The following is a 26951-nucleotide window of genomic DNA, read 5'->3' as shown; positions in this document are numbered from 1 at the left end:
TAGCGGCATGCTGCTGGAAGCGAATTCCGCCAGTGAGCAGCTGCTTAGTGCAAAGAGCAGAAACCCCACGGGGACGAAGCGTTAGGCAGGGTTAAAGCTAGTGCGGACTATCGCCGCGGTTATCCACATTTCTTAGTTTTCTATGAAGAAAGTACGCAATCGCGCCACTTTACCAAACAAATATACTCATTTCATTAAAAAAAAACAGCTGTATGGAAGATATGGAACATCTATCCAAGATATTTCATCGATTTGGAGTATTGTGTTGTGAATGCGGGCCAAAACCGCACCGTAGAGAGTCGGACGGTTCATAATTTGAGCCTCAATCAGCGAAAACGACCCTTAGAGGGTTTGTAATTTTTTCGAGAAAAATGGTTGATTTGTGATTTATTTTGAAGAAGTGGTGTCGAGTGGCGACTGGAATGCTCCTTGATCTTGTTGCGATGGCTGCGGACGCCAGAGCTGTTCGCAGAGCACACACGGCAGTCATTCTGTACACCTAGCTCGAGCCTGGTGGAGAGCGGATGCTGAAGTTGCCGCTAAAGTTCAGAGTGAGGATGAGACGTTCTTTGGTTCCAACATCGATGTGGACAGCGAGGTGGAATCGCAGCCGTCATCTCCTGCTGCGATGCGGCTCTAGGTAGTCGATGACTTGACAGAGTCGGAAGATGAGGAGTCGTGACCTGAGATAAATTCTGAGTCCTGGGCTAGTGACGGCAGCGACGTCATGTCTTCAGCTGTGGAGGAAGAAATGGAAGACGAGATTGCGGAACGACTCCACGCAGGGTGCAGCTGCGAATATGTGGATCATTTCTCCGCACTCCTCAGCTATTCTTTGTCATTATAGCTGCTTACGGAACTATTTCAAAGGTATTCAAGCTGCCAACCCACCTTCGAATGCTGAATATTCATTGTACACATACATCGTATACATACATTCCACCAATTTGGAGTAAATCTTGTATTTTGGTGTATACACCGTTTCTCTGCTCGCCTCACCTCACATCAGCTCGAGCGCCTAGAGCGTCTGCTCAAGCGCGCAGTCCGCTGTGTTTACAACGCTCCATTTGCATCCCCATCTGCGCCGCTGTATTGCCAATTGCGATTGCTCTCGCTAGAAGTTATGTACTGCCACAAGCTTCTTGGCTACACTTGGCGCTGCCTTCAAGGTAAATGCAGCACATTGCTTACGGATAAGTTCAGTCCTCTTAATGCCGGCCGTGCTACACGTAGTCAGGGAAATCGAGCATTTAAATTTCAAGTCACTAAGACATCCGCTGGCACACATTCTGCCTCATTACAATGTGTATCACTGTGGACCAAGCTCCAGCCCGACATCAGGAAAATCCCACAGTGCCACCGATTCATGCGATCCCTCCCAGCTAGCCCTTTCCCAAAGGTGCTAGCCCGTTTTTCGCCCTTTTTGGCCCTTTTTGGAAAAGCCCGTTTCTTTCGCCGTTTATTGCGTTTTTTTGTGAATTTCGCCCTTTTTGAGCTTTTTGAGCTAAAAAAGTGGTAAGATCTGTTTGCTTATGCATGCGATCACAGTTTCCGAGTGCTCGATGGGCCTTGGCACGCCGCTTTTTTTGGGGGTGGGGGGGGGGGGGGGTGGGGGAGGGGCAACAAGTTGGTGAAGCTTGTACCCGCGGCCCGGTGTACACAATGCTGTAAAAAGTGGGTTTTTGAACTTTACTTCCTGTTTTGCCTTTCGTGGACCCATAATGGAAGAGTGCGTGTTCACTTCTCAGCTTGGGTTCATATCTGGACATGTATCATGGCTATGCTTCACTGAAAAAAGAGAACTTTTTGCCTGTTTTCACTGAAAAAAGAGCACTTTTTGCCTGTTTCCACTGAAAAAAGAGCACTTTGTCAGCATGTTTGGAGGGACGCGAAAAGCACTAAGTGCGAATTAAAAGAGCACCTTTGGGAAAGGGCTACTCCCAGTACATGCTGCTTTTCAGTAATGCCAGTGCCCACTGTATTATTATTTCCTTTACTGGCCTTACTGGCTTTTACAATGTTATAATTAAGAGAGCATGTCTGAGAATACCAAAGTAGGTGTGCAAGTGGATTTCTCCGATTTCGCTCAAAATTTTCAGCTAAGTTCCCTTTGGGGTGTGGATCGATTGTGCAAAGCCCAAGAAAAAATTTCTGAAGGGAACCTTGAAATTTGCATACCCTCAAAAATGGCCGAAATATCACATTATTTTTGTTTGTCTACACCATAGCTCAGTGGTTAGAGCATCGCTGGCTACAAGCGAGGGTCCCTGGTTCGAGTCCTGGTGGTGACAGTCAATTTTTTCTTCAGACTTTTCCCGTTTGTCTCTTTCCCTCAAAACCAGTTAATATTTTTGTTTGTTTGTTTCTTTTATTTGAATTCGTTTAGAGCACAGGCAATTCTGCCTTCTCACGAGAGGAGAAACCTCCGGTTCCTGCTAAGAACGAATATCATATTATGAGAGAAGGAAATATTAAAAAGAATCATAACATGATAATTCCAAAGCACAAAGTTTGTATATAATTCAAATGGGTGTGTGTATGTGTGAGCATGCAGTGAAGAAAACACCGAGAAAACATGCAGTAATGTTTAGGGATGCGGAGCAAGGTGGTTACAACTTACAAGTAATTCTGTTCAGAGCCAGTTTAAAGGCAATCGCCGCACTGTGGAGGCGAATACCGCTGGAAAGGGCATTCCAAAGAGTGCTTCCCACAAATGTCAATGACTGACATAAGGAAAGGTCCAGGAAGGAAAGGCACTTGCAGTAGCCGCTGCTCCTGTCCGGGATGCTTGGTCTGTGTTAGCCATCAACAGAAAGTAGGTGCAGAAAAGAGGACTTGCAAGATCATGTAGGCAACGGAAAACAAAAAACAAAACCTTGTATTTTAAAATGTGAGTTAGGGATCGAATAGATAGGCGCACGAGGAGGGGGGCTGTGGATGCACGGCTGGAGAGTCGGAAAATTGCAAGAATTCCTGATTTGCTGGATTTGATTAAACGACTCTGCAGCTGCTGTGTCAGCGACGGGAAGAATGCATTGGATGCGTACGTTAGTCGTGCTTGCACAATGCCAATGAACCAAAGTCTGCGGGCTCTTATGGGCAGAGATCGCCCATGGCGCCATAGCTGGCTGATGGCGACTGACGCCTTCTGCACAACACTGGAGACATGTGGCTGCCAGAATAGCTGATCATCAACGGTTACGCCAAGGTATTTGGCAGTGGAGGTAACAGTTAAGGCTTGATCCTTACATTTGACGACTGGTATGTCGCCAGTGAGTCCCCGAGGTTGAATTACCATGACTTGGGTTTTGCCGGTATTCAGCAGAAGCCCAATTTCGGAGAGCCAGTCAGACAGACGTGTCACAGCCGTAGTCAACGTCTTGCAAACAGTGTCCAGATCTGAATCAGAATAATCTAGGAAGATGTCGTCCGCGCATTCCTGATGAACAATAATGCAAGGTATAACGTCGGAAATGTCACTCGTGTAAAGGACAAAGAGAAGCGACCAAAGCACACTGCCTTGGGGCACACCTCTTGAGCATGGGGCTGCATCAGAGAGAGCCTAACACACCTTGACACGCTGAGTTCGACCAGACAGATAGCTAGCCAACCATAACAATACTCTGCCATTGACTCCCAGGGTGAATGGTTTATCAATCAGACGTTGATGTTGGACAAGGTCAAACGCTTTTGACATGTCAACCATCACAATACCTGTGTATTATCGCTCTAGTTTGGCCAACAGCCAACGGTTGGCGGCTAGAACTAATGCATCTTCCGTAGAGTGCACTTTCCTGTAGGCAAACTGACTGCTAGGTAATATGCTATGTTGCGTGAGGTATGCTGTGAGTTGCTTCTTTACAAAGAACTCCAGAATCCGGGACAGAATAGGGAGCAATGACACTCGTCTATAGTTAGTAGAGGTTAGTAGAGGATGTTGCATCGCCACTCTTGAACAGTGGAATAATGTGTGATGTTTTAAAACACACTGGCACAGTACCTGATGTCACGGATGCATTGACTAGAGTGGTAAATGGAGGTGCCAGGACATCTGAACAATGCTGCAATACAATTCCAGGAATGGTTGCGAGGATTTTTCAGGCTACTTCGGTCCAAGTAAATTTATCTGATGGTCAAAAGTCGGTTCTGCATCGTGACTTCGCCCCCCCCCCCTAATCCGCGCGCATATCTGAACATTCGCCAAGAATCATTATTTTATCCGGTTAACGTCAAGCTGCGCCCAACTAAAATAACTTTCAATTGCCATGCTGATGTCATTGTCTATCAGTATGGGAGTATATGTGGCGACAAGACAATCACGTTCTTAATATAAGCCACTCCAAAAATATTTTCGTATATTATAAATATTATGTGTGAGCGAAGAGTATTTGGGCAGCGGTGCTGGCATTTATGATTTCTACACGAGTAATTGTGATTTCAACAAAAGAAGCCAAGCCCCTCAGAAACCGGCAAAGACTACTGTAGCGTTGGTCACGCGTTGGTCACACTACAAGTTCATTATTTGCGTATACGCTCAGCGTACTGTTCAATACGACGTTCGCTACAAGCTCAGCATTTGCGTATACGCTCAGCGTATTGTTCATTGCGACGTTAGTTCTACGATACAACGATCGCATGACAGTACGTTGCTGTTTGTGATTATTTTCCATAAATTGCGTTTATTTTATCTGTCACGATGAGTTCAGAGTTTTACTGCTAGAGGCTGTTTTGCCGTTCTAGAGAGAGAGAGAGAGAATTGTTAATAAAGTTAGTTTCGAGCTGTTGTTTTGCCTCCAGTCCCGCTACACTACCACTCACGTTCTACTACTGCCTAGTACTGAATCCTACCTGACTTCTTGACACAACTCAAACTTGCCAAAGTCACTAAATCAACGTCTACTACAATAATCAAGCCACATATCTGCAACATCACGAGGGTGCTGGCAAAAGCCGTGCAGCCCAATACGTGGTTTTTTAACGGAATTTGTTGGACTTGGAGCAAAATTTTGCACACTTTCGCGTGCCAGCAAATGACAGCGTGCAACAAAAACTTTCCTTGCAAGGGCACATTTTCGGTCATAACTCTTGAACGGCTAGTCAGATCGGGACAAAATCTTCAGAGAATTTGCAGCTACTCATGCTTTTTCACCTGATGAAGCACTCAATATGAATTTACAAATTCGATTTTTCTGCGGACTTTTGGGTAGTCTGCCACCTCAACTTAAGGTGGCGATCTACCTTCAGGGGTCAAAATTATGTGAAATTTTCAACTAGCTCTGATTTCGTCCAATGCGGGGTCAAATTGCCCGTATAGATTCCAGACATCATGTCTAAAAATTTGAGTAAGATTGCTTTATCGATATGGCTGCTATGAGCTTGCAAAGACCGAATGTAACATATCTTTGATTCGCACAATTGCAACTTTTTGGGGAAAACGTAGAAATCGGTCTTTTCACGGTAAATCCTTGTGGATTTTGTTCATCTATTCTGTGCTTGTTAGAAATACCACTGCCGACTCATGCCATATCAATTACGACATCATGGACACAGTGCGCATGCGCAAATCAATAATTCGATAATTTGTGAAGAAGTTGATTGTTCCAACTAGGAACACACGCTTCTTGCCGAACTTTCCACTTGAGTGACTCACGACTACCGAGCGACTCTGACTCACGCTGCTACCTGGAGCTTCACGAGTTGTTTGTCGTGCTGGAAAAAAAGCGTCTCTGCACGTTTGTATCCCTGGTGATGGTTTGGCCTGGAGAGCAGTATATAAGCGGTGCTTTTCAGGCACAATCTTCCTCAGCCTACTCAAGCTCAACTGATGAGGGGTGAATTCCCTGAAACACTGTGTATTGAGCAAGGAGTGGTGCTTTCTTGCAGGTTTGCCGAGTGGAAGGTGCGACGTGCTCCTCGTGTGCTCCGGATGGCAGTCGTGAGTCTGTCAAGTGGCAAGTTCGGCAAGAAGCGTGTGTTCCTAGTTGGAACAATCAACTTCATGACTATTACTGCCGAAGTCGCAACTTCTAAGTTCGATTTTGTGAAGAATTCAAACAATTGTGTTTGGAAAGTCTATTGGAGATGTCTCACGTCGTCGCCTGTCACCAAGATCGGGTGGAATGAATCAAATTAAGATGCACATTATTTATATATTATATTTATTACATCTCAAGACTCGGTGAAAACACCGGCCAACGTTAAGAGAGTGGGTGGTTGCCAACCACGGCGATAAATAAAAGTAAGGGGAGGGAAAAAGAAAGAGTAGCAAAATGAACAGTAAAACAACTCCGTAAAGAAATATAATGGCAATAAATAAGATAAATTGTGCACTCATAACAACAGCAAAAATGAAGAAAGTCAAGTTCCATAACGTTTTCTTGTGACTGTCATCAGTGGAACGCCGTCACATAAAAATGTAATAACTAAAACACACACTTATATACATGTAGCTAATATGGTTTCAGGTAGAAATACAGCAGCTAACAAGTACAAAAAGCGAAGTTTGCACCTTTGTAATGTGTGAATATAGTGTATGTGAGAAAGGTAGTGGCAGATGAATGTGATACTGTGTGAATGAATGTAATGGTGCGTGTGTATTATTTGAAGAGTGTGAGTGATACAACGTTTTCTTTCTGAATTGAATGATGTCCATCCTGCGCTGCGCTTCACATGTGAACACGAAGAATCCAGAAAATTGTCGTTTTTGGATGTCTTAGTCGAAAGGACGTGTGATGGTGTTGTCACATCGGTTTATCGTAAGCCTACGTTTACAGGACAATATATAATGTATGACTCATATTGCTCGGCCCAGTACAAGATCAATTTAGTCCGGAACTTGGTGGATAGGGCAAGACGCATTTGCTCTGACAGTAAATTACAACCTGAACTCGATTTCCTGCGCTCAGTTTTCCTGAAAAATGGATATCCATCATCACTCTTAGCAAAACTGCTCACGAGCAAAGAGCCACGGAAGGAACACAAAATCGGGCCAACACCGTGTCGGGTGTTCTTATGCCTGCCTTGGAAAGGCTCTGAATCAACAAAAGTCAGTCATGCAGTGAAATCGATCGTGCAAAAGACATACTATGCAGTGAATGTAGTTACTGTCTTTACAACGGTGCGTTCGTTCACAGTGTTGAAGGACGTCCTGCCAACCCACCATTTCAACCATCTCATTTATCAATTTGAATGCCGACAATGTGGTAGTCGGTATGTTGGCAGGACGCTTCAACACTTGTCCGAACGCATCAAGCAGCACGTCCCATTATCATTGTTGTCCCAGGCTGCCAGGTTAAGCAGGCCGAAGCGTGGGAGACCACGAAAACATCCGCTGCCTATTTCTACACCTAGCACGGCTCACAATTCGGAAACAGAAACACCGACTACTTCCATGGAGAACGAGCAGACTAATCTGGTTCCCCCCTCGGAAACCGGACCACGGCAAGGGAGGCCGCCGGACGGTCGCTCCTCAACAAACCATGTTGCTGCAACGGTAAGAGCGGAAGGGGAACAACTTGAAAACAGAACAGAACCGAGGAGAAGCAAGAGACTAGCAGAGGCACGTCTGAGACAAGTGGAGAACACAAGGCAAGGAGACGCAGGAGGAAGCACAGGCACGGCACAGAACGAATCAAGGAGAGGGAAGCGGTGTCGCGAGGAGATGGAGACTGATGACGACGAATACGAGTGCGATGGGATGGACGGCGGCATTGGAATGGAGGTGGAGGATGAGAGTAGTGATGAGGAGGAGTTTGATGTTGACAAGAGGAAGTCTGCAGTGTACAAGCATTTGGTGTCCAGTCCAGAATGTCGTAAGGTGTTTGACGATTCCTGGTTTAGTGTTATTCGTTGCGCACGTTTCTTCAAGCAACTGCAGGTGTTGGAAGCTGTGTATATTCGTACTCGTGACCCTGTGCTATGTAAACAGAAAGAAAACGTTGTATCACTCACACTCTTCAAATAATACACACGCACCATTACATTCATTCACACAGTATCACATTCATCTGCCACTACCTTTCTCACATACACTATATTCACACATTACAAAGGTGCAAACTTCGCTTTTTGTACTTGTTAGCTGCTGTATTTCTACCTGAAACCATATTAGCTACATGTATATAAGTGTGTGTTTTAGTTATTACATTTTTATGTGACGGCGTTCCACTGATGACAGTCACAAGAAAACGTTATGGAACTTGACTTTCTTCATTTTTGCTGTTGTTATGAGTGCACAATTTATCTTATTTATTGCCATTTTACGACTATTGTCTCCTCGTCGATTGTTTAAAGAAATATAATGTCAAATAAAACAGTGAAAAACACAGAGACGCAAAGGACATGTGGATAATGAGCTATTTATGTCGTAGTGAATAAAGGGCGGCACGGATCTTAAACAGGCGGAGTGAGGTTCCGACCTGACGCGCTATTTACGTCAAATTTGAAGGAAAACTCCAAATTTCGACATGACCTGCAGGTCACCCATGTTGTATACGTCGCGCGACCCAAATAACGCGAGCGGAACACTCGCGTCATGTCGGAAATAAAGTGCTTCTTAAACTCTCTATTGTATTGCATTGATGCTCCATTTATTAGTTTTCCATTTCATTGAAGTAAATGGTTGATATTTCGTGTGCTTTTAGGATTGTCTTATTATTATTAATATTTTTTCCTATTCTGCAGTTGCATGTGTTTGTTTTCCTCATTGGCTTCACTCGCTCCTCGTTTCTTTTGTTCATTTGGCTTATGCGAAGAATTGCCAAGCTGGATTGGTGTGTTCAACGGAAACAAGGAACATGGAAATCATAATAATTTCAATTTTCCTGGTAAAGATTGACATGGTTTTAGAATTGCGATAAACAGAATATGCTGATAGTCATTTCACAAAGGCTTTATTGTGGTCAAAACGGGTGGATATGAAAGTGTTTGCTGCACATGTCGAAGGTTTTGGCAAAGTCAATCATGAACTTCTTCCACGGGATCTGTTCGTCGTGGTTCTTCCCGGCACTGCTCTCCACTGATTTGCAAACTCCCTCAAAAGACGCACCAAACAAGTGCAACTCCCTGGATCACCTGCTGTCTGTGGTACGTGCTCATGTGGCGTCCCACAGGGTTCCTACACCAGGCATGTGCCAACAATTGCCAGCCCGTCTCTCAGTCCAGCTTGCTGATGGTATTGCTCTCAAGTTCAGCCACCCTGAGTGTCAGGAAGTAACGCGAGTTCTCACAAAGTCTACAACCGAGTTGCTTACCACATCCAGAAGGGAATAATTATTATCCTGAACACAAGCAATAGACTTTTCTTGCGAACCTCCGGCCAAGACATTACTGTCAAATTCAGTAGAAACTCACTCTAGCAGTAGTCCCCCATGCGAAGTCAGGGCAGCACGAAAGACGAGCACGTGCGATTTGAAACACACCTTACCATTGCTGGAAGGAATGTCTTGGACACGGCGCCATAACTGTGGTGAGCCCGCCGTTGCCTCGCAAGAAGGTTCAGAGAATACTTCCCGAAATCCGTTGTGCTTCCAGCTTTGCTCTACGGTTTCGTGGCGTCCTCTGGTTGCCTCCCTGCGATCCGACTAGTGTAGAATTACCCACCACCGCCAGTTGAAACATGCCCGCCTGCCGTTTTGCCTTGCTAGCAGTAGCACCCACAACTGAAAACTACAAGCACCTTTTGATTGGTTGGGGTACTCCACAGTCCCAGTCGTGTACTGTCTACCACATTCCCTGTTTTTCGTTCTTAAGTTATTCACTGACCGAGTGTTCTTTCCTTTGTACTACACCCTGCTATCATTGGCGACACCGCCGGTTAGGTTCTGCGAATTAAAATGAAAACGTCGCTACCTATGTCTGTGTCTGTGCATGTTCACAGGGTGCCGTGCGTTTGTCGCAGTTCTGGGAAGAAAACTCCTATTGCATAGGATAGAAGATGAAATCGTGGTATCTAGTCATACTGGTCCTCAGCGCAGCAGTAATGTCCGTGACTGCACAGCAATATGTCGGTAAGGGAATTGTTGTTGTTGTTGTTGTTGTTGTATTCTTTTATTTCAATTCGCTCAGGGCACAGGCAGTACTGCTTTCTCACTAGAGGGAGGATTCTCCACTTCCTACCAAAACGAGAAAAGTGAATAATGATGATATCGGATTATGATAGTGCAGTTGTTATGCGAGATTTCCATGACCATTTCAGATAAAGCATTTCTGGAGTCAAATGTCCAAATAGGATGCGAGGACAAAATACAGCGCTCCTGAAGGCAATGGTGCACATAAAAGAGCATAAGGCAATGGATCAGAAAAGAGGTGAGAACTTACACACAAGAACTGGGAGAGATGCCACGAAAGAAACTTAAAAAGGTTTAAATATGAGTTGGGGAAAATGCATTTAGGAATACCTCCTTCTCTCTCTTCCCGTCTCTTTGTCTCTCTGTGTCTTTCTTTCTTTCTCCCTCTCTATCTCTCTCCGTGTCTCTCTCTATCTCTCGGTTTCCTCTTTCTCTCTTTCGCCTTGTCTCTGTAAATTTTACTGGTCCTCCTCCATCTTTCTCGATCAGATTTTAACGACAGCATGTCTGAGAAAACAAGAAAAGCTGGCCTGGGCCATCTCTCCGATTTCGCTCAAATGTTGGAAGAAGGTTTTCTTTGGAGTCTACGACAACAATGCAAACTCGCTCGTTGCACAACTTACGGACACGTTGCAACTCGGGACGACCTCGAAATGGCCCGAAAGTACAACTCAATTTTGAGATTGGTACAGCGTCCATAATGGAACTAAGAACAAACCACCACCATGTTATCATTAAATCACCTGGTTAGTCTTCACTTCACCACCACATAGAGCCATGGCTACATCCAGGAAAGCGATGGCAATCTTCCCCAGATATCACTAAAATTAATTTCATCTCTAGAATAGCCAATTACCGAGGACCATAGTGGGAAACATTTCAGGCGTCTATTTTTCTTAACCATGAACTGCAGACCAGCGGACTATCTCCTCTGCCCCCCAAGATATGTCGCTTAAAAAGTGTTCTACGCTTACTGGAAATGAACAAATTTGAATATTTTCACTTAACCACATTGCACCATTGCCAATTACCTTCCCGCTGACGGAAGGCGACACCTTGAGCTCCAACACCAGGCAACACTCCGGATGTCAGCACGCCAAAACACCACAGTGCGGTTACTTCTACAGGGTCTGAGCAGAAATTTGAATTGAAAACCTTGTCACTGAAAACAACCAGCATTTCCCTCCCGGAGCGACTCTAGCAGCTAGCAGCAAAGCTCTGCAGAAGTGCAAAAAACATTGAACAAAACTCGATTTGCGTGATCGAAGTACGATGTTGTTGCGGCTTGAAGCTGACCATGCACCGACCACACCACCGCGTGACTTAGCAGGTGGACGGATTTGATCGAGTTGATCGATAATCAAGATCAGAATCAAATTCTCGATGAAAAAGGCTGATCAGAAACACGACTCTGGCATACATGTACCATAGTTGCCGGAGTTCACAGCATGCAGCGAGGTGTGGAGCTAGCGTAAGTCTGCTTGCTGTAGCTTTGGTGTCGAGCACCTATTTGTCTCCAAAAGATCTACAGTTTAATCTGCGAATGACAATGCAGGGCTGGTTGACCGAGCAGCGTTTGGTCTCAGCGCGACTCCATCGTCTTTAGCAAGGAAGTTATTTTGAAATGCACCTCGTAATGAAAAATGATTTATAGGGCTTGGATGTCTATGCTCAAAACACCAAAACCGTGTTGAGGCCATCATATTATCTGGCTGCAGGAATATAGATCCGGTGGGAATGGAGACGCTATTCCCCCAGTATTGCCAAAGTCGCAACAACCTCTTCTTCACATTGTTGTCCCCAGCGCGAGCTTGCAAGATATATCGTTTGGAGGCAACAAGGCTTGTTCAGCACCTCCATGATCGACACTGACTTACGCTGCTGGAAACGGAGCGTCTCTATGTTGCAAAATGAGAATCCAGGAGCGGGATTCGAACCCAGCACCCCTGTCTTTCCGGGACAGTGCCCTACCGATTCGGCTACCAGGGACAACGCACACTCATGGGTCCTTCTTGCTACACTGCTCCCCCGCCTCAACAGGCTGTGTCATCACGCTGTACCTTCTAGCAGGGGGTACGATGGGTGGTGGGTTCTTGCTACATCTGTAAGTTTGTATCCCTGGTGATGTTTGTGCTTGAAGAGCACTATATACGTGGTGCTCTTCAGGCACAATCTCCCTCAGCCTACTCAAGCTCAACTGATGAGGGGTGAATTTCCCGATACACTGAGTATTGAGGAGTCAGTGGTGGTTTCTATCAGGTTTGCCCAGTGGACAGTTCGATGAACTTTTCGTGAGCAGTCGTGAGTCAGCCAAGTCAGCAGGAAACTCAGGAGCTGACACGTAGAGAGCAAAATACAATTTGGCAAGTATCGCCGAAGTCGCAACAAACTCTTCTTCACATTGTTGTCCCCAGCTCCGGCGTGCGAATTAGATAGTTTGGAGGCAAAAACGTTGTGAATGGCCAACGGTCCTCAGGACTTGTTCAGCACCTCCAAGAGCGACAGTGTCTCACGTTGCCATCTGGTGTTAACGACGTGTTTGTCTCGCTGGAAACGGAGCGTTTCTGTGAGTTTGTATCCCAGGTGATGGTTGTGCTTGGAGGGCACAATATAAGTGTTGCTCTTCCTCAGCCCACTCAAGCCCAACTGACGAAGGGTGAATCCCCGGAACCACTGAGTATTGTGCAGGGAGTGGTGCTTTCTTGCAGGTTTGCCAATTGGACGGTTCGATGGACTTCTCGTGTGCACAGATTGGCAGTTGTGATCTAGTCAAGTGAGAATTCAGGTAGGCAGGAAAACCGCGAGCTCCCAGCTAGGGAGCAACACACAATTCCTCAAGTATCGCCCAAGTCGCACCAACCTCTTCTTTTGAATTCTCTGTGTCGAGCTATATCGCTCAAGCAACAGATGTCATTCATGCCCGCAACAAAAAATACTGTTGGCATCCTCAAACAATGCAAGAAACACACTCCAACTGAACAGATACACGAAATAGCCGTGAATGTATGTTTTTCTGTACCCTACAGGCCAATCTCAAATTTGTGGCGATTACGTGATCGAACAGTCAAATAAGTGCTGTCTGTAAATCGGGTTACAGCTAGTCCCATACGGTGAAATCCTGTGCATCATGCCTTTTCATGGTTCGTTTAACCAGCAAACATCATAGCATAGTTGCTGATCAACATGATAATTCAAAGTAGTGCAGATTTTGATTATGATCTTGCTTGTCGATCGAGTCGATCCAATCGCGTCGATCTGCTATGTCACGCGTCGCATGGCCAGTTTCAGGAGGCAAAAATATCGTGTTTCGATCACACAAATCGAGAATTGTTCAGTATTTTTGCATTTCTACAGAGCTTTTAATACTGCTAGTGACATTCGAGTCGCTCAGGGAAGGACATGCTTGTTGTTTGGAGTGATAAGGGTTGACAGAGCATATTTCTTGTCAGACCCGGTAGAGATGACAGTGCTGCAGTGCATGGCGTCTGGAACGGTGCCTGATGTTGGAGATTCAGGAGTCGCTTTCCTTCATCCAGTTGGAAATTGGCGGAGTTGCAATGTAGAGAAGGGAAAATATTCCAATTTGTTTATTTCCAAGGAATGTGGAACATTTGTTTTTCGAGACATGTCCTAGGTGATAGTGGAGATAGTGCACCTGGACGCTGTAAATGGTTCCCGCTATGGCCCTTGACATTGGGCCATTTTAGTAAGAAAATATGGTGATAATTGGACAAAATGGACATTGGTTCACCGGATTTAGCCAGGGGGCTATGTGGTGGTGATGTGAACATAATTCAGGTGAGATAATTTTGGCCTGTTGGTGGTTTGTTCTTAGATCCATTTTGTACGTTATACAAGGGCTCATTTATGGTCCCAAAATTCAGTCGCATCTTGGACCCATTTCGAGGTGGTCCCCAGTTCCAAGGTGCCCATAAGTTGTGCTACGGGCTCTTTTGCATGGTTGTTGCAGACCCCAAAGGAAACCTTATTGCAATTGTTGGGCGAAATTGGTAAAGATGGTCCAGCCCAGCTGTTCCGGCTTTCTCAGACATGCTCTCTTAACCCTTTGTTAACTTACTGTCTTGTCCATGGAGCGAAAATGAAGTGTACCGTACCTCACCTGCACTGTTTATGTAGCGTCTATGTACCCAATCTGGTCATTTTTTCTTTTTTCTCAGCTTTCCTGAGGCATGTAAAAATAATTCATCATAGCAAACAATACCATTTGAGATTTCAATCGCTGTTTAAAGCTTTATGCAGTATTTCGTCTATGCTGTTTCTCTCCTCGGTTTCTTCTTCTTAGCTCACTATAATTGCAACGACGGAGGGCGTTATTTTGTAAGCGACGGTAACTGGATTGGAACTGCTTCATCAGCTGCAGAAGCTAGGTGTACTGCTGTTCAAACTACATTGGTGACAATGTCTGATATCGCTGGAACATGTTCTCAGTCCTATATCGCTTATATCACCACCAATCTGAAAAGATCCGTTTCTGTTTGGGTGTCGGACGGAAGCGGAGGTGTTACTTGCTATCCTAAAGTGACACCATGCCCAGCCGCTGATGTTGTCATGTGTATAAACACCAGACTTGATGCAGGTAAAATCTGAGAAAGTAAAAAGTATTTCCTCTTTATCAAATGGTTATGTAATAATTGTAACACTGTTGTTTGTACTTAACATGGAAATTGTGGGCACAAGTTATGCGATCGAGTCCACCAACTAAACAAGGTTTTGAACAGTCAGTACTCTAAGGCCATTTTTAGTTATGAACTAGATTGTGCACGTACGATTGTTAGCCATGAGGGGTTTGGAGTTGACAAGGGGACCATGTATGTCAAAGTTTCCCTGAAGAAGGCTGTGCTTTCTAGCTTGCCAGAAGGTTCCCGGACTGTAAGAGTATGGCACAAATGTAAAATTCACACTTGCTGGCGCCGCAGTGTCTCTCGCCATCTGGCAAAAGACTGCCCAGGTACAGCAGCTCCAGATGCGAGGAATGTCGTACGCAACTCGCGGACCAACATGTCGTACGCAGAGTCCTTGCAAGGGCAATTGAGTACGCGCGTATACGGGCCACGAAGAGGCTCCAAGCCAGGAACAGATACTGTACCGTAAAGTCCGCTGCAAACGCCCATCCCATAGTTGCAAGATCTGCTTGCCTATACGCACTGACCCCATGCACTGTCTCCCCTACTGTACGAAAGTGCATCTCACAACGTAGAGCGAGGAGCGTTTTTCTACGGTAAACTATGTCCATTTTCCGGGTTTCAAATGGGCACTAGTTTCGATCTAGTTCCTAGTGATTTTATGATATTGGTTGATTTATTTCGCAAATCCAAACGGGAGTAACTTCGGAATAACAAGGTAGCGCCCCCTGCACTCAACCAGTCACCTTTGGAAGTGAAGCACTCCAGGAGACAGATGCCCTGAAGCTGCTGGGAGTCATGCTTGACCCTACTCTCCTACAGAGCGCACACTCTCAGTGTGGTACTGCGCGCCTCCGAAAGGCTGGGTTTCCTACGAAAGGCAGCACCCATCCTGGACGACGATGGTCGAGTGGCAATCTACAATGGATTCGTGTGACCTCTACTTGAATATGCCCCACTGGTCTGCTCGAGCGCAGCCGCAACTTATATCGCCCAGCTGGACAAAGTTCAGCAACGTGCCCTGTATTTCCTGGGACCTGGAGCCATCCTCCAAAGTCTTCATCTTCGCCAATGGTGGCAGCCCTATCAAACTTGTACAAGCAGCACTACATTCCAGGGCCTCCCCAGGTAAAGGCCATGCTTCCACCAACCAAGCCCCTTCCCGTAGCTAGAATGTGCACACGTCAAAGACGTTAGACGCAAAATGATTTCCAGCTGAAGTGAACACACCCTCGCACAACGCCTGACTACCTCCTGCAATCCTTCCCCTTCTCCGCCATCACACACTGGAACAACCTGCCTGCGGACCTCCTGCTTCAAGAACCTCATGCAAGACGCCTCCAAACCTTCAAGGTCAACGGATGTAATGATCTAATCCGAAAGAGATAGCTGTGGTCCACACAGTACCTGTCCCGATGATATTGAGACCCATTTAGTATTTACCTTTCTACTAGTACTTGCTTGTTATGGTTATTGGTTTCTTTTTTTTCTTTTTCCCTTCTGGTTTAGTTATTTCACGTATTTACATTATTTGGTGCACTACTAGCGCCTCTTTCTTGCACCAAATTATTCTTTTGCTACTTGACCATGCAACCCCCCCCCCCTTTTTTCAATGCCAGGTTGCAACGCTAACGCCGAGACCCCTGGTCGGTCCAGTTGCTCACTGTACATCCCCTGTGTCTTGTTTTGTGTTTGCGTCCACATGTCTCTTTGTAGGGCTGTGTTCCCAATAAAAAATAAAAATAAAAATATAAAAGCGAAGAACAGGCTATTGCAGGAACCAAAATACACTTCGGTGTCTCAAGCCAACATTTTAAATTCACATTTCAAATTCACACTTTGAGGGTTTGCAGTATAACTTGTTGGCTCTCAAGGTTTCCAAAACAGTGCTGACATGCCTCAAATGCTCGCTCCATGTTTTACTGAAGATAAGGATATCATCAAGGAATACGACCACGAAATCACGTAAATAGGGCTGCAGTATTGAATTCATCAAGGCCTGGAATGTGGCAGGCGCATTGGTAAGACCAAATCCCATTACCCGAAACTGAAAATGTCCAAAGGGGGTATTAATTGCCGTTGTGGGTACATCTTTTTCACTAATTCTGATTTGGTTGTATCCCGAACGGAGGTCTAATTTCGTGAAGTAGCGAGCCCCTTGGACGGTGTCGAACAGATCGTCAATGTTCGGAAGGCAGGCTTTGTTTTTAACTGTCTTATTAGTGATCTTATTTAGATCCCGCCAGTCACAAACGATTCGTAATGACCTATCGGCCTTCTAACAAAGAACACCGGGGCTCCGTACGGGGACTTACTAGGCTCGTTGAATCCTTTACCCAGGAGGGCAGTCAGCTGCTTGTGTAGTTCATCCATCTCGGGCTTGGATAGTCGGTACGCTGCTTTGGATGTTGGCGTTGAGTTGTGTTCGACCTCAATCTCGTGGTCCACTGACCTTTCTGGGGTAAGCTGTGAAGGGAGGTCATCGGGGAACACGTCCGAGAATCTGTGCAGCAGCTCATCGACGTCACGCTGCTTGTCCGGAGGTACCTCCTTCCGAGGCTCATGGGACGAACTGTCGTCGGGGGAAGAGAGCCAAGCCGGGTAACCCTCTGCGCCTTGCCGTAGCGCATGCCTGGCTTGTTTGCCAGAGATGAACATAATCTCCGAGGGAACAGCAGCGTCGCCTGTGGGTTCACCCGCGATTAGGGATTCGGCACCCAGTTTGACCTCGTTGGTGCGGTAGTTGATAGCTGGGTTATTCCTGGTGAGACAGGGTTTTCCCAGGATCACATCATAATATCGATCAAGGGGAAAGACCGTCAGGCGCTGGTCATCGCCATAGCCTCCTACGGCCAAGCGAGCGTCGGTGGTCTCTAGCGGCCGCGAACTGGTTGATCCGTCCGCCAAGGCCACCTTTAGAACCTCCTCCACGATCTTCGTTTTCATCTTTTGTTTTATTGCGAATCGTTCCGAGAAAAAATCGGGTGTTGACCCGCAGTATATTAACATTGTCGCTCGGTGGCCGTTCACCTTTCCGTTCACAACAAGAAGATCGTGGTCCCGCGCGTGCGAATCCAGGGCAATGTTGCTGACGTAGCTCCGCACGCACTGTGGGCCTTGAGACTCCAGGGTGTCGTCGCCATCATCGGTCTCCACGTCGTCTGTCTCCAGGCAACTAAACCTGTTGGCGACTGGCACGGTGACCTTGGGTGCTCTCTCAACGCCAGTAATCGCACCCCTCTTTTTACTGGCGTCCAACGTTTGGGTTCGAGTCACATAGACGTGCCAGATGACCAGGTCGGTGGCATATGTAGCATCGTCGTTCCGTTTCCTCGCGATTGGAACGGGGACCAGGAACCGACAGTGGACGACGTACCGGGTTCCCCTGCTGCTGTCGTACCGTAATGAAGGGCATCACTTGCGATACGGCGAGCGCTGCTTCTGTCGCCTTCTGCAGAGTTGTAGGATGCTCCTTCATGACTTCACGTTTGAGCTTCGGGACCAGGCCCCCGACAAATAGTACTGCGCGAGAGGGGCCATCCAGGTCAGTGATTAAAAAACTGAGCCGCGAGAATTCTGCGATGTAGTCTCCTAAGGCGCCGCGCTTGGAGAGGGAGAACAAACTCCACCGAGCTCTCTCTTGGTCGTACTTCACACCGTAAGCCACCTCTAATGCCTTCTTCAAGGACGACCAGTCTGGGTATGCAGTGCCGGCTTCCAGGGAAGTCATCGACCACAGACGCGGATTTCCAGCGATATAACTGGCGGCAAACTCAGCTTCACGTTTAGGATCCGCGAAGCGCCACGAAGCCAAGGCCAACTCGACGGCAAATGCCCATTCCCGAAACGTGGTGGGATCTCCGGTGAACACGGATGGCTCCTTGACGTGTGGGCGATCACGCGGTGCAGGCTGGGAAGCTGAAGCACGAGACTCAGGAACGCACTGGGGTGACGACTGAGTAGAGGGTAGAGCTTCCTTCCGGAGACGGTTGACGATCCAGATGCTGACGACGATAGACCTGATAGCCGAGGCAAAAACTAGGCCCACGAACGACCACAGGGGATGGAGATCCATCCTCTTGCTACCAATGTAATAGTTCTTCATTGAGCGAAGGAAGAAGAGAGCGTTTATTACTCAATATACTGGTTATATATATGAGAGTAGGTGTGACACAAGGTGATAAGGTGTGAGTGGTGAAAGTAGGTGTAAAACTGTTACAGAGTTTTGCACGCAGCTCTGTGGAAGATAATGCGCAAGTGCGGGCTTAGCCCGACTATCATCACACTGATCGAGTCCCTGTACCAGCATGTACCAGCAGTCCCAGAATGCTGTAAGAGTAGAAACAACGGTTAGGAGTTGGTTCCATTCCGTTAGGAAAGGTTGCATTCTATCGCCCTCCCTATTCAACATTTTCTTGCAAGAACTGGTATCTAGGTCATTAGAGGGATTCGCGGGTTCCATTAGCATTGGTGGACGCATTATAACATACCTGCGATTTGCAGATGACATTGATCTGGTGGCTGGCAGCGAAGAAGAACGGCAAGAAAATCAGCACTGAGAAAAGTAAGCTGCTGGTAACGGGAACCAGCAAAGGTCTGTCCGCAAGCATAGCCATCGACGGTAAGCAGCTCGAGCAGGTTGACGAGTTCAAAAATCTGGGCAGCACGATTACTGATGATCAGCGTTCAATCAAAGAAGTGAGGAGTCGGATCGCAGCAGCCTCGGCTGCTGTTGCACGAATAGTAACAATCTGGAGCGATAGAAACATCAGTATCGGCTCGAAATTACGTCTACTCAATGCTATTGTTTTATCCATATTCCTTTATGCTAGCCAGTCTTGGAGCCTAACTGCTGAAATTGTGAAAAAAATCAAGGCTTTCGAAATGAGAAGCTATCGACGCCTTCTCAGGATTCCGTTCACTCGTCACCGGACGAATGTGTCTGTTAGAGAGGAAATAAATAGTATTCTTAAACAACTCCCACTTATTGTTTCTGTTCGTAAAAGGAAATTGCAATGTTTTGGTCATAGTGTTCGTTCCGGCTATGTGTCATTGACTGTTCTTCAGGGTTGTGTTGCTGGAGGTCGTGGCCGAGGTAGGCCCAGAATGTCATGGCTTGATAATGTTTTCTCATGGACTGCACTTGACGTGCAGTCCCTGCTCACTGCTGCACGCGATAGATTTTTATGGCGCTCGTTTGTTCATACTTGCTCTGTGACGCCCCGACGGCTTCAGGGCTGTGGGCGTGTGCTGATGATGATCTATTGACCGCCTGCAGACTTGGGGTGCCCAAAGGAAGATAAAGTTTGAGCCATCAAGATCTCAGGCAATACTCTTTGACCGCCACAGACCACCCCTGGATGTTGTCCCACAGCTCACATTTGATGGCATGCAGGTGCCTGAGAGCCCTCAGCTCAAGCTGCTAGGAGTGTTATTTGACAGTACTCTCTCCTTCCGGGCGCACATCCGTTCCTCGAGCCTGGACTCTACACTAAATGTTTTTGCACAGCCCTTTTATCCTATCTCCAGCTCCTTTAGTTCCTCTAATCATTCTACTCAATCTTCTTCCCACGTGTCTGTTGCGGTGATAAATGCACGCTCAATAAACAACAAACTCGGTGAACTCTCCATCCTTTGTAATGCCAAGAAGCCTGACATTATTCAGTATTCCGCCGTGACCGACCGCAAACTCCCTCTAACCCTGACCCCTTAAGAGACTATGGGTTGTTGCCATCCTGGTGCTCACTACCGCCTTCAGCAAAGTGAGAGAGATTCACTCATTTTGCCAACAGAACTTTGAAGCAATTGCTGTTGAAGCTACTCCCAAAGGTTCATCCCAACCACTGTCGTTTGCCTGCTTGTATAGACCCCCTAACCAGCACGCTGCTGACCTACAATATTTTGTAGACACTCTGCGGACTGCTCTCATTAAGCTACCTGCTTCATCATCTACCATTGTAACTGGTGATTTTAATGCCCATTGCCAGAGCTGGTGTGCCTCCGACTCAACATCTGCTGTAGGCTCTGCCTTGTGTAACCTTTTTCGCTCCATAGCACTGTCTCAACTTGTTACGTTCCCCACCCATCTTACATCCAATGGGCCCCGTGGCTGCCTGGACCTGGTCGCCACAAACATTCCCGAGAGGTTCACGTTCATTGAATCCCTGAGCCCCCTGGGTGCCTCCGATCACTTAATCGTCCTCGGCAGGCTCTCCATAGCTAAAGACATAGCACAGTCTCCAGAGTCCACATCTGACACTGCACCGCCTCGCTTCAGCCATCACTTGCTCACTCAATCGCAATGGGAAGGCGTCAATGCTGAGATTGCCGCAACTCACTGGAGTGACCTTTTATGCGGCCTTGATATTGATACAGCCGTTTCTAACTTCTCGTCTGTCCTCGAATCGTCTCTCTCAGTCTGCTCTTCTCACCGCGATCACCAGTCAACCACCAGAAACCGAAGCCGCCCTTCATGCCAGGATCCACCATGGATGACACCAGTGCTCAGGGCAGGCATTAAGAGAAAGCATGACCTCTACAGCATCTATAAAAAAATACTAGGGGTGAAACGAAGGTCTCAATTTGCCAAACAAACCTTCTTCATGAAAACGAACGAAGGTGTCGAAGGATTCTTTTACCAGTTCACAGTTCCTCTTGAAGCACACTCTGTGCATGTGCCCTACAAAGTACATGACTTTGCACATGTTTGCTGTGCAGTCACCACAATTGGCACGCTCATAGCTTTTGCACTGCGCAGTTTGCACCCTAAACTGCCCAAGACTACTTCTGCACACCTTGGCCGTGAATGGCCACGCTCAAGCCCAGTCCGTGGCCTACTATGGACTTGCAATGGCACCTACCGGGAGCCAAGTGGACACAAAACTAGTCGACTGTACAAACTACAGTACAGTACCTCCTGTATACAAGGAAGATCAGTGCATGTGTGTTCAGAAATCGTGTGTTAACCTTCTTTTGAAGTGAAAACGAAGGTTTGTTTCAATTGAAAACGAAGGTTCTTCGAACCTTTGACACCTTCGTTTCACCCCTAAAAAATACCCTTCCCCGTCCAAAGCAACGCAGTACAAACGTCAGCGGAATATAGCAAAAACGTTATCACGTGTAGCCCATAAGGAAAAAATCCAGTCCATTACTACTTCTCTCACCGACAGCCAGCGTCCATCACTTCACTCATTTATAAGAACTCTTCGTAAATCAGCAGCGTCATTGGGCTCTAGTCCAACAGCAATCACACGGTCTTACCAAAGTTACGCCACTGCGCCTCTTGATATTGCGGATGCTCTGAATGAGCAGTTTACCAGCTTCTGCGTTAAGAATAGACCTGAATGGTTAGTTCCTCCTATCCACCAAATACCTTCAGAGTCAACGTTTACATCGCTGACGATTTCATCCCGTACTGTAGCCAGATACATACGCAGTCTCCCCAATAAGAAGTCTCCTGGTTACGATGGTATACCAAACGAAATCCTGAAACACCTCCAAGACAGCCTAGCATATCCGTTATCGCTGCTCTTTAACATCTCTCTGTCGTCTGGAATCTTTCCCTCCGCATGGAAATACGCATTAGTGGTCCTAATTTATAAGCGCAAAGGCTGCCGGTCGGATGCAACGAACTACAGACCCATCTCCATACTGTGCTGTATTTCAAAGCTGTTTGAGCGCATTGTGTACGATCAGCTATATCGACACTTGTCCCCGTACTTGCATACCATGCAGTCTGGTTTCCGGCGAGGGGACTCCACAGCTCTGCACCTAGTCCACCTAATCCAAAACATCATGCAGTCCCGACATTTGAAAGAACATACTGGCATGTGCTTCTTTGACCTGGCGAAAGCCTTTGACACTGTTTGGCGTAGAGGCCTGATTGCCATGTTGGGTGCCTATCGCATTGGTGGCAACCTGCTTTGTTTCTTTGAAAGCTACCTAACTGACAGGTCACAGGCTGTACGCGTCGGCAACACCCTCTCGTCTCCCCAGGCAATTAATTCTGGTGTGCCGCAGGGGTCAATCCTGGAGCCACTATTCTTTTTAGTCTACGTCAATGATCTACCGATGTCTGTCCCTAATGTTTCACTGTTCGCCGATGACACCACAGTTTCCGCTTCAAGTAGTTGCAAGCAATTGCCAGTCAATGACCTCCAGAAAAAGATAAACTCCACCATTTCTTGGATGTCGACTTGGAAGCTGAGACCGAACACTAGTAAAACCAAAGTGATGTTCTTCTGTAGCGGTGCTAGTGATCACTTCTGTAATTTGTCTTTATCATGTCCTGGCAGCTCATCGACCATAGAAATTGTCCATGAACATAGCCACCTTGGTATATTTATTGACGACTGTCTAACATGGGCTCCTCATGTAGACTATATTTGCAAGAAAACTAGTAGTGTTCTCGGCATACTATATCCTCATCGTTCTCATTTGCCAAATACATGCCGTTCTATGTTTTATCGCTCGTATCTATTACCTTTTTTCCAGTATGCATGTCAGTCTTGCTGTAGTCGAAGTCAACATCTTGTGAACAAACTTGAAATCCAACATAAATCTCTACTTAAAATATTGTTTAACCAGCAGCGTTTATTTCCTAGTCTTGAGCTCTATTGTATCAGCAATACTCAGCCACTGCAAGATAATCGCAAACAGCAGCTTTGCGTTTTGATCCACAGAATTCGCCTTGGTGAAATTCACATTCATCTCTCCGTATTCAATTGGTTTTCTCTGTCCCGGTCCACTCGTAATAGTCTCTCACTTCCCCGTGCTAATTCAGCCGCATTTACAAACTCTCCTCTGTTTTTGTCCTACAGCCTTTGGCTGCAACATGTTAAGACATCAAAATGTCTTTCCAGCTTTAAAAATGCACTCGAATCGCATAATGTAGTACGATAGAATCTCATTGCTGGATTCTTGTCTATCCTTCTTTCTTCTCTTTTTCTATATTCCTTTCTTTTCTTTTCTTGCCGTGGTTGGCTATCACCCCTCTCTCTCACTTTGCGTGCCAATTGGTCATGAACCACGAGTTGAGTGAAATAAATAAAATAAATAAATAAAACCAATCATCAGACAACGATAGTGGAATAGGAGACTGCGTTGGTGATTATCGAAGTTGAGAGAGGTGTGTTAATACGTATAGAATCTAGTTACCTTGGTGAACTGTTAGACATACCTAGTAACTTTATGGTCTGTTTTTACTTTTACTTAATATTACCTCACCATCCAAGTTTAAATCATCACAAGTGTGGGCAGAGTTCTCTACATGTACCAAACTGAGTAGTAAAATAATATCACTTCTGTTTTGTTCTGTTTGGTACTTTTTTTCTAAAGTACCATAATATACATGTACTTCTCAATTCCCGCTGATTCTCCGTTTGAAACAATGCATACTGCTAATAATTATAGACAATGTGGATCAGTTAGCAGAATTTTGATAAACTCTCGGTTGGTTAATGTCGAGCATAGCCCTCGACCAGGCACCATCGCGTCTGCATGATGAGGTGTGTCCCCGAAAAAGAGATCGTGTGTATTCAGTATATAACACAGAACTGCATAGCAGTTCGTGAAATTATCCATAATTTTAGACTTGAATATCAAATCACCAGATTCAATAACTAGATAACTGGATCCTTCTTCTGCTTTGAATTTTTACCATACAGTTTCACCACCAAGTCAACACTGTGGTACCGCATTATCTCCTGTAGCTAACGGAACTATCACCTATCCAAGTGGAGACGTGTTTCCGTCGCAGGCCTTTCTCGATTGTGATCTGGGGTATACTAAGAGTTCAGTGAAGTGGTACGCAGATTGTGAAGCAAATGGCGCATGGGCTTTTTGGAGTGGTTATCAGAGGTGCACTCGTAAGTTAACTACTATATTAAATGATTAGCCTCCTGATCTGTAAATCTTGGAAACATTTCTTGTTCTGTAAATTTCTGTAAGGAGCAGATATCACCCGACGTGGCAAGGTTTCCGACTTGACTCGAAGTTGGCTCCTTTTACCCTTGAGTTGAATTTTTCGCCACCTATGACAGGATATGGTATGTTTTTTTACTTCGTTTTAATCTACCGTATCTCCATTACGCGAAGCTGTGTAATAATAATAAAAATTAGTTGCGAAATTGGTACAGAGACCTTCCGTGTAGCGTAAAGAAAAAGTACCAAGAAACTACAAGTAACGCTATAATGTCAACTAACACAACCAGTTACTAAACAATCAGCTCGCGCAATAACATTGCACGAAACTGACCGACGGTACTAACTGGCTAACAGCTCTAGCAGTTGGATGCTTACTCCAACAGCATTCCAACTCGGAAGGTGCAAAGCTAATAGGCTCCGCTGCCGTTCGCCGTGGGTCGAGAAGTGGTGGCCAGGTCACTGATGGCAAACCCACCTCAGCTCCAACCACCCACGGCACCCCAGGTGGTGGGGCCGGTGGTGGCACGAGAACAGGCGGCGCTGTCGGCACAGCGTGTTTGTCTACTGAGCTAACTGGGTTCTTACACGGCCTACCACGCTTTGGCCGCTTTGCTCTGGCTGCTGGTGGTAATAAGTGCAACGGCACATGTTGTCTGATACGTGCGTTCAGGTGTTGAAGAGTCCTACCAACGTACCGGGCAGCACAATTCCGGCACTCAAAGAGATAAACCAAATGGCTTGAAAGCTGGGGAGGTAGGACATCCTTCCTCACCATGAACGCACGTACTGTGGTGAACACGGGCATGAAGTGGGCAGCAAAGTATGTTTTATTGACCAGGGTCTTGATAGCTCTGGACATGGTGACAGACGCGTTGCCTTTCCAAGGCAGGCATAAGTAGATAGGACACTTCCGAGGACCTGTGAATGTATCTTTGTTATTAGATTCTTGCTTCAGTATTTTGTTCAATAAGTCATGTGGGTATCCATTCTTAAGGAATATTGATCTGAGAAATTCCAGCTCGTCGTTAAGCTTCGTTTCAGAGCAGAGCCGCTTTGCTCTCCCCACCAGGTTACGTACTTATTACCACCACCAGCCAGAGCAAAGCGGCCAAAGCGTGGTAGGCCGTGGAAGAACCCAGTTAGCTCAGTAGACAAACACGCTGTGCCGACAGCGCCGCCTGTTCCCGTGCCACCACCGGCCCCACCACCTGGGGTGCCGTGGGTGGTTGGAGCTGAGGTGGGTTTGCCATCAGTGACCTGGCCACCACTTCTTGACCCACGGCGAACGGCAGCGGAGCCTACTCTAGCACAGCATCATCGTCCTGGAATGGAGGAGGGGCTACCGAGAGAAACTGAACCCTCACCTCGGCAATTGCCCTTGCCTCCGACTGAGCCACCCCCTTTACCTTTGGTGACTACCGAGACGGTGGTCCCCCCGGTGCTGGGATCCACGGTGCCGACTGTGTCTGGACAGAGAGGGAGATCATCGACAAACCAAAATGAAACCAATATCCTTACCCATAGACCCAGAAGAAGCACAGCTAACTATTCACTTGAAATTTATGCACGGAATGGACGTGGCCCACGCAAAATGGACAGTGGAAATGGGTGTGCAGTAGCAGAGAACCCAGCAACGGTGACGCGGAGCAGCGGTCAAACGACTTGTGATGCTGTTGGAGATGATGGAGCCATGTTGAGGGCTGATAAGGAGTGCAGTGAGACTGAGCATCAAACGGATGATGAGGAAGTGACTGATGATGATGATGGTGGTGATGAGGACGATGATGATGAAGATGAGACGGAGGACGAGGATAAGGCGGAGGAGGTTGAAGGAAAGGAGCGGGATGAGACGGAAGAGAGCGACGTGAGCAAAAAGTCAGCTGTATTTTGTCACTTGTTATCACGTCCAGATTGTCTTAGTGTGTACGATGATTCTCACTTTTCTGTTTTGTGCCGTGCAAGTTATGTTAAGCAGTTGAAGGTTCTGGAAGCTGTATGTATTCGTGTGCATAATCCTGTTCTTTGTAAACAAAAGAAGCATGTAGTCGCGCTAAAGTTGTTCTCGTAGCTGGTTATCAGATGTAAATGTTGTGTCACGTTGCACTGTATCACCTCATGCTTTGTGCCTGCACTCAGTTATATATGTTAGCACTATGTTTGACACCTATTATGTAATGCTGTAGCACTTCCTTTTTTTTGTTCACACTTTTAATTATGCTGTTATAAAATGTTCTATTTTTTTTACACAGTACCCTCCGTTCCGATACTATTCACTGATGGGCGGAACACGAAAATCGATTTTGAAGAATATAAAAAT

General features: G+C 46.4%; 1 protein-coding gene across 1 annotated transcript in view; it reads left to right on the top strand.

The window, feature by feature from the left end:
* Positions 1 to 26951, top strand: part of LOC135820180 (sushi, von Willebrand factor type A, EGF and pentraxin domain-containing protein 1-like) — a 68967-nt gene that overhangs the window by 24013 nt on the left and 18003 nt on the right. The window contains exons 2-4 of the mRNA XM_065333492.1: positions 9878 to 10007; positions 14371 to 14664; positions 24376 to 24576. Of these exons, the coding sequence (XP_065189564.1) occupies positions 9935 to 10007; positions 14371 to 14664; positions 24376 to 24576 (568 nt within the window). The 5' untranslated portion in view covers positions 9878 to 9934. The remainder of the gene's footprint in view (positions 1 to 9877; positions 10008 to 14370; positions 14665 to 24375; positions 24577 to 26951) is intronic.

This window comes from Sycon ciliatum, chromosome 6, assembly GCF_964019385.1.
Source record: "Sycon ciliatum chromosome 6, ocSycCili1.1, whole genome shotgun sequence".
NCBI classification, from domain to species: Eukaryota; Metazoa; Porifera; class Calcarea; order Leucosolenida; family Sycettidae; genus Sycon; species Sycon ciliatum.
Note: the sequence above shows the minus strand (reverse complement) of the source record. Positions and strands in the feature narration are given on the sequence as shown.